The sequence below is a fragment of the Hylaeus volcanicus genome, chromosome 4 (assembly GCF_026283585.1).
Source record: "Hylaeus volcanicus isolate JK05 chromosome 4, UHH_iyHylVolc1.0_haploid, whole genome shotgun sequence".
Taxonomy (NCBI): Eukaryota; Metazoa; Arthropoda; class Insecta; order Hymenoptera; family Colletidae; genus Hylaeus; species Hylaeus volcanicus.
Genome location: NC_071979.1, coordinates 10,098,395 through 10,111,873, shown reverse-complemented (window position 1 = coordinate 10,111,873; position 13,479 = coordinate 10,098,395). Strand labels below are relative to the sequence as shown.

Here is a 13,479-nt window from a genome sequence, read left to right as displayed (position 1 = left end):
AGGTGTCATTTAAAACGAAACGGGGATATTTGTTATCTGATCATTTTCTTTGACGACAGACAGAGATGACATTATCGTAATGACAATGTGTGCCGAATAAATATTTTTTTTTGTCGTAACAACAGTCGAGGTGTAGATTAAAGATATATTTAAACATATACGTGGTGTCTACAATTAAGTCTGGACAAACTCAGGGAATTAATTCTACAACTAATTTCCAACAAAAAGTTCCTTTTAGAACTTTCCTTTTCCAGATTCCTGAAATAAGGAGTATTTAGATAAATGTCTAAGAGGAACTTTTTGTTGGAAATTAGTTGTATTATAGAATCGATCCCCTGAGTTCGTCCAGACTAAACTGTAGACACCCTGTATAGTATCCGTGCATCTGTTTTCATCTTCAAAAAGTGTGACTTTTGAAATGTTAACAAGGAAACACATTTTGTTTGACACCTTCCAGATGCGAGTACATAATTGTAATCGTGAGTTGTCGAAACGGAATCGAAATTGAACATTCAATATTAGCGAATTGTTTCTTTCTTTAGTTCGGTACGCCATTTCTTCCGATTGCGTGGTTACAGCGATCTTATATTTAAAGAAACGAACTGTATAAATATTTTTTCAGGTGGACAAAAAATATCGATTACCTTGGATGACTTGCTTGCCTTAACAAAAGAATTCGCAACATCATCGATGAAAATGATTACGATTTTAATAAGTGGCGGAATAAATTAATCTCGAAATTATTTCCAGAACATATTCTTGAGATATAGCACTTTTTATGATGCATTTTATTATATTTTCACTGTGCGCCTTATAAACTGTTATTAAATTATTATGCGTAATTTTAGCATTACAGGACGTATTACTGTTTATATTTTACGGTGTTCATGGAATATGGAGGTAATTCCAAACAGAAATCACCTCTCTTTGCATCTTTCAGAGTTACTTTTTCTTGGGAACAAATCACGAAAAGCAGAATATCAATTACCATAAAGAGTAATACAAGCTTTGAAAATTGCTTAGCTTTTCATATAAAAACTTTAAATAAATGCTTACAGTGCACTTTGGACAGTGAAACCCTTTCAGAATGGGCACCTCGTTAATGATGTTTTAAATTGCTCATTCGAAATTTATATTCGAGGTGTTCTTATGTTTTCAAAGTTTAAACGGATCGACATAATCGTTTAACTACAAGACGAGAACTATGATTCTGGTGCATATGCGTAATGGTAAATTACAACACCTCTGTAGTTTCGCATTCTTTGTATAGTAATAGGTTATTCTCGTTTATTCAAATAAATAAACAAGTAATGTTTGCTGAAAGCCTCGGTCGGACAATAAGGTAATATTTATAGCAACGACCTCGAAATTTAATGTGCTGCTACGTCATTTCTTCAGATAATGTATCGAAATAGTTCATCTATCTGGCCATTACCATATTTACTTTCTGTAATTTAGTATATGTTTTAATTACAGCTCTTGGCATTATTCCTACTTGAGGCTATCAGATTGGGCTTGCTAAACGTTGCATTTCCGTGACGCTACACTAATGCCCCGAGCGTTCTATTCTGGTATATCAAATAATGCAGGGATAATTTCTCGTCTATACTTTCCCGAATCTTTTTATTTTTACTTCCTAGAACGTATCAAGTACTGTTTTAAAGAGCTTAAGTGAAATAATTGTTAGTAGCTATATTACAATTCTTCGTCAACCCTCGTATCATTTGCAAATATGCGTGCTGTTCATGACTCTCTACAAATTTTTCTTCTAAAAACGAAAATTATTATTCTAGAACGTACAGGGTTCTCGTAGAATGTATTTTACGATTTCTAGAATAAAAAGGCTTTATATTCTCGACTTCCGAGTTATGGGTGGTCGAACGGCGATAGACAATAACAGGAGTGACAATAAGCAGACGCGGACCTTTCGGTTTTCGGTACGCCCGCACCGGCATCGGAGTCGTGTCGTCCTCCGCAAGAGGTTTCCAGATGTTGGACAATATATCGAAGACACGGAAGGAAAAGGATTTAGAACTTATTATTTAGAACTGTTTGGTTAAATCTTTATTTTCAAAACGTAAATCGATGTAATAATGTCCAAAAAATGGGCATCCAAAGCGGTTTTAGGATATTTTTACAAAATCACATAATAAATTACTTGGAAACATTGAAATGGGTCACCTGGGTATCCGGTTATCAACAGAAGGGTTAAGGTAACTATTTAACGCTGGTAGCGGCATCTTAGCGCAGGAATATGAGGATTATGTGTATTTTTTTGTGAAATTTGGAAGTAATCTTTGTAGTAGTGACGAACTTCTTTATTAATCATACCATTTTAAAAGAAAGGTCAAGTATTTCAGAAATATTTTAGCATCCGTAACTGTACATATCAGTTACAATTTATATTTTATGGTGTTAAAAGAATGCGGAGATAATGTCAAGCAAAGAGATCCCTTCTTTGGATCATTCAGAGTCATGTATTCTGTCAAAGGGCCGCTGAAACGAGAAATAGAATTATAATTACGAAAGAAAAATGCATTGTATGAAACAATAATATTCGCCATTTTCGTTACCTATTGTACAGTACAACGACAATTTCATTCGAAGGTGTTAGAAAAGCCGTAGACTTGATCAAAAGCGTATTAGAAATAGAAATCCTGTCAGAATCTCTGTCAACGAATCTGCTGAAATGCTTTAGAGCATAATACATGGGTTGCTTGTAAAATTCATCGGACGTTCCATTTACAATAATGGGCGAATCAACGAAATTTTTAATATAGGTTGGCCCACCTCGCTCGTCTAGAGCTATATTCCAGTCCATCCATCCGACATACCAGTGGTTCATGTACTTGAATCAAAGCATCCTCAATTAGTACCTACTACTTCCAGTTCTACGATAGACAAGTCAAATATTTGTTACGATTACGATGAATAAAAGAATGGAACTCACGTCTATTATGCTCGAAATATATCTCTCTCCGCGATCCCATGCTCCTAGAATAACAGGATGTACATCCATCGATCCTACGCGAAAAGGTTAAATTAAGTAAATTTCCAATCAGTGACCGTGTAATTTATTGCGTATAAGTTTAAGAACCTACCTACACATGCCTCGGTCATGAGAAGGAACTTGTCTGGAAATACGCGGTGCGTCGCGTCTAATGTCAAGTCTAACGTTAAGGGTATTGTGGTATCGGCGTACCAATGTGATGCTATTCCTGCAATATAATTATTCGCTTTTTCATTACGAGTTATTTGCTCGACATACCACGGTAAAAAGATCGATTGATCGTCAAGAGCGAAAATTAGCGTATCGTGTTGCGATTGGTTTAGAGTTGGACCCAAATTATTAGCGACCCATTTGCCAACTGTACGAGGAGTCCAACCCATAGAGCTTAGAGGATCCATGGGTATAAGGGCATTGATCGGTTCGTTGCCTGTTGAAACTGCCCATATATCGAGACCGTTTTTCTTATATTCGTCCAGGAATTTCAAGATATAATCGGCATAGGTTTGATAGTTTTCTTTCTTCAAGGAACCTATAGAATGTGACATGATTAGTAATTTTACCAAGGAATCCAGTAATTTCATGAATTTACTTAGGAATCCAGTGTTTTTATCGTTAGTCTTCATCCATTTCGGAGGGGTCCATGTGGCACTTATGAATAATATTTTAGGACTCAATTTAACAGCTTTTTTCATGATTGGTATTTTGTAATTGTAATCTTCTGGAGCGAGTGCAAAGTGTTCCAACGTTTCATCGTCTTCGGTATCGTCGTAAGTATAAGGTCTTGTAGAGAAGTCGGTACCACCAATTGGTACACGACCCAAGGTATACTTGCTCCCTGTTTTTGGATCGTAATACGATCTGCAAATAAAGAAATACCATAACGTCTATGTAACTCAGAGCTCAGCTCAAGGCAAGTTTTTATTAAAGTTATGGTAGTTTCATGTAACAATCGAGGATCTTAGTGATTGTACGAATAGAGTTTTAATGATAGATATGTACTAGTAATTACCGAAGTAACTGTTCTTGAGCAGCCGGGCTGAGCTTCTTTATATTTATACCCGCAGAATCAGTTATGGCACCTCCGAATCCGAGTATTTTTTGATATTTCTTCGAACTGTCTAAGCTTATGTTGTGTCGCAAGCCTCCGCCCTGACAGCTACCGAATTTTACAGTTGACACTTTCAGTCTCAGCCCTCCCTTGTTTGATTCGTACAAGTAAGCGCTTCCATCTTCTGGGACTTCTGGATGATCTTCCGGTAATCCATCGCAGTACGTTGCATTGCAAACACATACGATGCGATCGGTACCGAAGCTACGAGGCACGCAATCGTTCGCGTAACCTGCGAACAGTAAAAAGTAATGGTAGTTTGAAGTTTGTATACGATCGAATGTTATTTTTACTTAGATTTATTTAATTTACCACTGACGAGTAAGAATGCGATAACTAGGAGTGAAGACCACATCCTCGAAACGCACTTCGGTGAAATTACCACAGTGAGGTTCAACCGAAGTCAGGAAGGCCTTATATAGGCAGTTTTTTGCGCATTCCATTGAGTGGGGTGGTTTATCGATAATCACCGATAGTACGATACATTGTAATTAAGAAAGATACCAAACTGTTGTGTGTAAAATATGTGCGTATTGTAGGTAAACATTAAAACTACGTATAAGAATCTATATTTAAACCATGCAACAATTTCACATTATCCACTAATCATGAAGAATGATACTTTAAATATTTTACTGTTAGAACGAAACCGTATCTACACAAATGGCTAAATGTACGTCGAATGAAAGATTAATGATCCATACATGTATTTTAATGGCTCGCTCATCAATTACCCGAGTATATAATTTCGTTCTAGTATATACTGTTCAATCGTATCATTCGTCTGTATAGTTTACAGTATTTTAGCAACGAAGAAACATAGCTGGAAACGATATTTGAACATTGTTTGTAATTTAAAATAAAATTGTAATTTATTGCCAGAGACAGAATTACATTTCGGACGCAATAATAAACTATTTAACCACGTTGACAGTTCCAATAAGCATATCATATTTTCTATTCTCTATAAATTACAGTGTTCATAGAATTTGGGGGTACAGTCACGCAAATGGAGCCTCTCTTCAAATCCCTGAGAGAAAGGACTCTTGTTGAGTTAGCCCTGTAAGAAAAAATGAATTTGTGCACGATTAGTCAAATTTTCGATATGCGTAAACATTTCTATCAACTATGTAATATATACTCGTTATAAAGTACGACGACGACTTCGTGCGAAGGGGTCACGAATGCTGTAGATTTAATATTGTCTGCCTGGCTGATAGAAATCCTGACTGAATTTCTCTCGACGAATCTACTGAAATGCATCAGAGCATAATACATCGGATTCTTATAAAATTCGTCGGTTTCTTGGTTCACGATAATAGGCGAATCGACAAAGTTTCTGATCCAGTTTGGACCGCCTGAATCATCCAGAGCTAGATTCCAGTCTATCCATCCGACTGACCAATGATTCATGTACTAAGAAGAACATTGTTTATTAGCGACAATTTATTATTCGTTAACAGAAAAATTGTTTGTTAATTCGTACCTCTATTATGCTTAAAATGTACGACACTCCTCGCTCCCATGATCCTATAATAACCTTTGGATAGTCCAATAGTCCGCTTCCTGTGTAGATGTCTCGCGATGTAATTATAATTTTTAATTACTTTCTTCGAAGAATATTAAAGCTCACCTGTACATGCTTCAGTCATAAGAATGAATTTATTTGGAAATGAGTTGTGAGTCGAATCCAATACCGTCGGAGGGACAATGAAATCAGTGTACCAGTGTACAGCTGTACCCGCGATGTATCTTTCTGCTTTTGTATTTTGAAACAGATTTCGAATAAACCAGGGCAAATGAAGTCTCTGATCGTCGAGGGCTAAAATTTGCGTGTTTCTGTGTTGCGATCTGGCCAGAGCTGGACCGAAATAACTGGCAACCCAATCACCCATGGTTTGAGGTGTCCATCCCATAGTGTTAAGAAGATCGAATGGTACGAAGGCGTTCATTGGTTCGTTACCAGTTGTAACTGCCCATATGTCCAGTCCATTATTTTTATATTCATCCATAAACTTCAACAGATAATCGCTGTAGAGACCGTAGTATTCCGTCTTCAAGAAACCTAATGGATTATTTGTTATTATTGCACATATACAGTTCTATCCTACGTAAACAAGGAAAGCTGTGGCAAGGGGTTTGGATGTCAATAGATTTTCCTATTATATAGTATAATATTGTATGTACCAAATCCATTGATTCTGTTGTTAGTTTTCATCCACGTTGGAGGTGACCACGCGCCAGCCAAGAATTTCGTTTCAGGATTCAATTCGAGGGCTCTCTGCATGTACGGTATTTTATAATCGTAATCTTCTCGTTGGAGCGTAAAGTGTTCCAGGCGTGTGTCATTTTCATAGTCATCGTATGTGTAAGGTCTCGTTGAGAAATCGGTACCACCGATCGGGACACGTCCTAACGTGTATTTGCTTCCTGCGTTCGGATCGAAATATGTCCTACAAGCAGAGGACTAGAGTTACGTGGTTCGATATTCGGATCGAAAGAATTTCGGCTTGAAATAGCAAAATACAAGACGGAACTGTAATATAGGGTAATCTTTGGAAGCAACTAGTTTGAGTTGTCATCGACTCGCAAACACTGTATAGTTGCAATAATATCAGATTGTACTGTTCAATTACCGTATTAGCTGATCCTGAGTAGCAGCGCTTAATTTCCTCATGTTAATACCCGCTGAATCGGTAAACGCACCGCCGAAACCTTGGATTCTCTGATACCTTTTTGTGGTATCTATAGTCAAAGTTACACTGCAAGGTGATCGTTCGCAAGGACCAACCTGTCCCTCCGTCATTCTCATCCTAAGTCCCTCTCTACTTGAAACGTACCAATAAAATCGACCTCTTGCTGGCACTTTCGGGTTATTGTCCGGCGTAGTATCGCAATACGTTGCATTGCAAACGCAGACGATTCGGTCGGTACCGAAACTGCGAGGCACGCAGTCATTTGTGTTACCTATGATGAACGAAAATGCGTTAGGAATGCCGCAGGAAATTTCATGAAATGTAATACATGATTTGTATTCTACTACATTTCCTTCTATTGAATAATCTACAATATTTTTGAACGGTTTCGATCAAATTTTACTTATTTTATTATGTCGTTTTCTTTTCTACTTTTACCTTTGGCTATAAAGAAGGTAACAACCAACAGCGCCTTCCACATGATTCAAGTATTCTTTGACGACGACTAATACCTGAAATAGAAATAAATGGCTTTAAATTTATCGCTATAACAAAGTCATTTTTACGTCCTCGATCGCAGGATTCGAGTTACGTAACGTTGGGAATTTGAACAGGCAGACGGGACCCAACGAAACAGTAAAACTACAATGCTCTAGATGTTGCATTGCGGCACTAGGTAACCCACATACTCTCGATACTATGTCGCGCTGAGGATGCTCTTGAACGTGTGTGCTCGTCGTGTGGATTATGTATTATATACACGCGTTGTACGGATTTTCGTTATTTTTCTATTAGAAAATTAAATATATGTCGACTTTACATGCAAGTACCAAGATAACGATGATTCACCGAAGTCATCGACGCTGCGCAAGACATTCGCTATTTGCGTCATCAGCGTTTGTAACGTTTTAAACAGTATCGAATAAAATAGTGTGTCATTGATTTAATTTTAGAATTTACGTTAGTTTATGTTATGATTTTAGGTTCTTGGATTCATTCTAAATATCGAAGGGTTTGAACAAAGTTGTAGAAACATTCGTTTTTATCGAAAAGTGCTTCTGTTGACACATTTTTCGATAGAGTTGTTTTCAACGCAAGATGAAGAAGGAAACACGAAAGGAGATAGAAGGAAGAAGGATTTGAAAAGTGACGCATTGAATTTCACGAACGTGACGAGTCTCGCGAGAGAAAACTGAATACGTTGGCAAGAGTTTGCACAATCTTCCTTGATGTTTGCGTATACATAGGTATCCGATAAGAATTCCAAGCAACTCGAAAGAAACGACAAGAAGGTAGTATATTTGAGTAACTTTTAATTTTCAATTGTTCAGTTTGTGTTTTTTAATATCATTCGAACCTTGGACGACTAATTTTGTGTTCAGACTTTAAACTAAATGGAATTTACGTTCGTCTATCGATTCAAACTCAGCTACAAAAGACAAAGTCTGTATAGACACTTCGCGCAACGGCATTGTGCCGATTTTGACGAAGTCAATTGTTTCGGTTTTCATTAAAATTCCGGTGGGATAAACTTTGGATAAAAAAGGAATGTGTCGGAGTTTTGTTTCAGCAGCAACTTTAACGATTTTCCTTAAGTTTCATCTTTGCGTAGACAATACGCTGCGCGAATCCTTTGTTGGGAAAAATAACAATGCGGTAGACAGGACATATTTCTACTATTTTGTTCGAAACTTCGATGGGCGATACTTCGTTAAATACTCATTGAAACGATATAACGATGGAGCACGATTCACAATACACAAATATTTATTGCTTTTAAAGCAACAGTTCCTTATATAGTTTTCCAAAAAAAAAGGGAAGGTTCCTTTGGTTAGTGAATAAGAAACTTATTAGTTATTTGTATTTAAAGAACAAGTCAAATATGAACGTGGACCGAAATAAAACTACAAACAGACATATATTAATTTATCGTGTCTAATTGGCAGGTGTTTTATTAACACCGATAAGAGTTAATAAATTTTCAGCGGACAATGCGAATCCAGTTGTAAATGTACAATGTACATACACGGTGGGTTACAAAAATATTCACGCATTATTATGTGAAATAGAATGATTCAGAATCGATGCAACAGGTACAGGGTACAAGATATAACGATTAGAGTTATACAGATGAATTATAGATTAAAATTTTGCTCAGCTCTGCACGGAACGAAGACGTTCCGCGCAAGGTAGCACGTGGAATGAACGATACGAACGCGAGTTGGACAGCTGTGTTTAACGATTTCATCGATTTTGAACGCCGATATAAAATTTACATTCTAACGCAACCATCGACAAAATTATAGAGATTCTGACATAAAAGTACGGATAACGAAGCACTCTAAATAAAAATTGGCCTCGTTCGTGTACCACCTTGTATCAGCGATTGGATATTTGACCTTTAAATTTGTATCGTTCCCCGACGACCTCTAATATCAAACACTTGTTTCATGCGGTTGCAACTGTTTGGCCATAATTTGCTATAGTTGTGTGTCTCGATTTAGATATTTAAATATGTAAATTTCAGCGATAAGAATTTATGCTTATCTCTTTGACATTAAAATTGATACGCGCCAGCTTTCACTTATTTTTCGTTTATTCGACTGACTTGCATTTTATTTATAAACTCAAATTTTATTTAAAAATTTATACTTTCCCCATGTCTTTTGATATTCAGTCGTAAAGTATTTCATTTTACATTTCCAAAGTAACTGGCTTCCATAAAAAAAAAAAAGTGAGTGCGTAAAATGCCGCGCGTTAAAAGTGTAACTTCTTAGATATGGTTTATCGATGTTGTTACACTTCAAAAAAGAAATAAAAGTGAATTAGAAGTCTCTCGAGATTATACTTGGAATCTCAAGCAAAGGGAGAAAAATAAATTTTGTTCGTAAAGAAGGTGGCGTACATCGAACCCGATAAACCAAGGGGCCCTTCGTCCCGTGAGGAATTATTTGGCAAGTTCAACGAACCGTGATCAAGAAAACGTAACCTAGCGAAGGATATTCGGCCGGTGGATGACAGATAAAGCAGGGAGCAGTATCACGAGGACAGTTCGACGTGGTGGTTCGTTCCCTCTCGAAAGCAGTGATGCGAACAAACGACGAAATCCCTTCGAAATTACCTGGCTTGGGGATAGCAAAAGTAAGGGAAAGCTTTTATGCGCACGTTAAACGGATCGTTCGGGGACACGGACAGCTCGATAAGTGGATACGATACGAACGACGACGATCCGTGAGCTTTAATAAATCAAAGAGTCACCAATCTTTGCGTTCAGTCTGGGTACGAATTACAATATGTCGTAAGTTTTCTTTACCATATGAAAACATGTCGATTCAATTAGCGCTCCTAATCGTTTTGTCAAAGTGCAAATTATGTACGTGTATTTTCTAGTTTGTAAAATTTCTATGCTCTATATTCCGTCTGGCGTTTGACAGCTAACGATAGATTGAGTTATTTGTTTATGCAACTGGAACTGTCGATGAATCGCGTTGACGTTCCATTAGATACAACATAGGTAACAAAAATGTCTGCACCGCGGAGAATATTGCGCGCATTCGGCTAAACGAAGTTGTTCTATGTCACATCGCGAAACAGACGACACGACCTTATATTCGTTTCGACTTCAGCGAAATTCCAGTCCATACTTCACGCTTCGCTCTCTTCTACGTTGAAAGGAGGTATTTGACGCTCTCATGGCTCGTGAACTTGCAATTCGTTTCAACTCAACGACCGTCGCGACGGTACATTCTAAATAATGCCCTTCGGTCGTTACCTTTCGAACTAGCGACCGATATAGTAAGATCTTCATAAGTTTTCAAATTAAATTAAATTGACGCTCGCGCGAAGTCTCTCGTTTCACTCTCATCTTGAAAAATTTATTATTTTCTTTATTAGTTCGAACCTACCTGGGTCACCTGACACAGGTTGAATTTAATTTTCGCGCAAAGGGTAAACAGTGTTCCTTGTGTACGCGGGTGTTATTAATTCGACAAGACAAGCTGTAAGGACAGATCATGAGGCAAACTAAAGTTTAATCTCACGTAATCTGTGGCACGGTGTGCGAGACAACAGAGCGCAATTATGCAAATCATTGCCGAAAGTTTTTAATGAAAATTTGTAATCTTGAATTTTCTAAGAACTTTCAACTTTCAGGAACGACGAAAATGTTAATCAAACGGTGTCTCGGTGTTCCAGTGAAACGTCGAGTGTCTGATGCGCGGTTAGTCGTTTGCATTCGAATGTTCCTGTTACTTTCCATCTTCCCGCATCAATTTTAACGCACGGCACCCGTTCGTTCCAAAAACGGCCGACGAGAGATTGTTATTTTCTACCAACTCGTTGTTACCTTTAAGCAAACTTATCTCTTATCAAGATAGGGAGGAGTATAAGCACTATATACTCGCCTAATGAAAAATCAAAGCATCAACTGAATATTTTTTTTTTTTAAAACACTAAAAGTATCGGTACAAAAGATATAGTAGAAAACGTATGCTTGTATCTGAATGCATCACATTTTATACAGAAAGCTGAGCAGTGAAAATTTTATTTTTGAAAAGCAGTACGGTGGAGAGAATTCTGACTGCGCTGAAAAGGCCTGTAACGAAAGGTGAAGTAATTGAATAAATTAGCAGGTTCACCGCGGTATAGGTCATAGATGCTCCCTACTTCGTTCCATGCGAGCCTTGTTTCATTCAAGCTTCGTTTCACACTGGAACGATACTTTTATACTTTTTCCATTATTTTCAGCAAAATTTATGTAGTGTAACTGACAAATTTACCGGGTATCCATATTTCAAGGTATTCTTATAGAAAGGTGAAAGATGTTCGATTAGATTTCGATTCTACTTATAAATCCTTTTGATCCCATCACCACTCACTCGAATAATGTCCCGACATCACTCAAATAATGAGATAAATAAAATGTCAGGGGGCAAGACCAAGAAGCGTAACACTCGACCATACTCGACTATCCTCGAAAGGTACTCGAAGCGTCCGCGTCGGTGGCGTTCGTAAGAATAAGTGCCACTTTACTTGGTCGGGCTGAAATTAAATTCAACCAAGATAAAGGACGGCGCTAAACCAACTTCGCTTCTGCGAACATGTTACATGCAAATTACTTGGAATTGAAATACATTTTTCGTGGAAAGCATTACATGTATTCGATGATATTTTTGCTTTCGGATTAACGTTATATGGTTGGGGTTGCAGGGCGTGAGATGATTTTTAGAACTGGATCGATACATCGAATTTTTTTAGAGAGAACATTGAATTGAGAGATAACTGTAAGTTCGCGCGGTGCATTTAGAAATAAAATTAGTCTGTTTAAATTTGAACGACCTAGTACAAGCCAAACCTTAAGCTGCCAAGTTAATATAAAGCGAACCTCGGGTCACCGGGTTCGTCGAAAGTGTACCGTGTAATCGCGTGCTCGAGTTTAATATAAAAAAAATGCTAGCAGCTGTATAGTATGCGCTATTCTCCGCACCTTTCCCTCGCGCTAGTAAGAACAGTTCTTTTATTAAGTAAAGTTCGGCATACTGCGGAACTCATTACACGTGCACCCCGCGGCTCAGATGGGGAATTTAATTTTGAGATCGTTATCCCCCCGCAATTTACTCGGGACGTTGAAAAATCTCGTTGTTATCCGCGTGTCGCGGTCATCTGGAACGAGACTCCATCGGATTTGATTTGCATAGTTTCATCGAATACGAACGTGTACCTATATGCACAGCCTCATGGTTGTTCGGTTTAGTCAGCATTGGAACGGATACCTATCAATTTCTAGTACTCCGTCTGGTACATCTGTCTTTTGGTGTTATGAATTTACTGTAACAATATTCAATTAATAAATTAAACTTTGGTTGGAACAACATTGGAGCATGCTATCTAAACTAATTCAAGATATTGTGTCACGTACGTTAAGAATTTGTTGCGCTAGGGGAAGCTAAACATACTTGCCATTGGTGCGAGCTACTATAAATAGCTAAGCGTGTGACACGCGAGGGAAAAATTGGCAATATTCGAAAGAAACACAACATGTGATCGGAAGATTATACAGCGTGTAATAATCACACGATACATTGTAGATTCATTAAAAAAATCCCTTGGGTCTCCAATAGTTTCTAAGATAGCATTAGAGAGTATAATTGCGGAGAGTGGGTTTCAGTTCTTAAACTCGCGTTACCTCCGCTAGATAAATATCCCCATCAGTTCTTTTTTCTTTCTTTCTCACGTACCGATGCCACTTATGTACGAAGCGTTTGTGCACACAACGTGCATACATACATTTTCACGTATCGAGGCCATTGCCCCTGGAAGAAAGAATACGCTAACACTATTTGGAAGGTAAACGAGCCTTTTAATTAACTCGTCTAAGCGAGCTAGATCGAATGGACGTAGAAACAGCAATTCTCGAAGCTGCAAACTAGAAGTGTTCGAGTGCTCTTCTAGCATGATGCCCTAGTTACACGAAAAGATTTAAATACGACACGAACCAGCGTAAGCTCGAAGCAGTCCTCGTGAAGCTTAGCTATCGGAGAGGTGACAATGAAGCACTGTGGTAGGAAATACGGAAGATCGTCGATGAAGGAGTTCGTACGAACACGCGGCTTCTTATCTGCCATCGGGCTCGACTTCCTTCCGGGCGGCATTTCCAGGACTTGTAA

The 13,479-nt window shown here is 37.9% G+C and overlaps 2 protein-coding genes across 5 annotated transcripts in view; both read right to left on the bottom strand.

The window, feature by feature from the left end:
• Nucleotides 1-2,296: 2,296 nt before the first annotated feature.
• Nucleotides 2,297-4,581, bottom strand: LOC128875947 (lysosomal acid glucosylceramidase-like). 2 transcript variants are annotated; one of them, XM_054121995.1, is made up of 7 exons: nucleotides 4,431-4,581; nucleotides 4,020-4,350; nucleotides 3,600-3,868; nucleotides 3,102-3,539; nucleotides 2,951-3,024; nucleotides 2,574-2,848; nucleotides 2,297-2,496 (listed from the first exon to the last, which is right to left on the bottom strand). In XM_054121995.1, exons 1-7 carry the CDS (start codon nucleotides 4,471-4,473, stop codon nucleotides 2,394-2,396), a joined length of 1,533 nt encoding a protein of 510 aa, XP_053977970.1. In that variant the 5' UTR covers nucleotides 4,474-4,581; the 3' UTR covers nucleotides 2,297-2,393. The 2 variants fall into 2 exon arrangements, with proteins under 2 accessions (XP_053977970.1, XP_053977968.1); XM_054121993.1 differs by having other exon boundaries at nucleotides 3,102-3,868.
• A 380-nt stretch (nucleotides 4,582-4,961) lies between these two features.
• Nucleotides 4,962-13,479, bottom strand: part of LOC128875948 (lysosomal acid glucosylceramidase-like) — a 50,727-nt gene continuing 42,209 nt past the window's right edge. For all 3 annotated transcript variants that reach the window (XM_054121996.1, XM_054121998.1, XM_054121997.1), the window contains 7 exons: nucleotides 7,253-7,326; nucleotides 6,755-7,085; nucleotides 6,306-6,571; nucleotides 5,752-6,183; nucleotides 5,605-5,684; nucleotides 5,260-5,534; nucleotides 4,962-5,178 (listed from right to left, as the gene is read on the bottom strand). In XM_054121996.1, the coding sequence (XP_053977971.1) occupies nucleotides 5,076-5,178; nucleotides 5,260-5,534; nucleotides 5,605-5,684; nucleotides 5,752-6,183; nucleotides 6,306-6,571; nucleotides 6,755-7,085; nucleotides 7,253-7,295 (1,530 nt within the window). In that variant the 5' untranslated portion in view covers nucleotides 7,296-7,326 and the 3' untranslated portion in view covers nucleotides 4,962-5,075. The remainder of the gene's footprint in view (nucleotides 5,179-5,259; nucleotides 5,535-5,604; nucleotides 5,685-5,751; nucleotides 6,184-6,305; nucleotides 6,572-6,754; nucleotides 7,086-7,252; nucleotides 7,327-13,479) is intronic.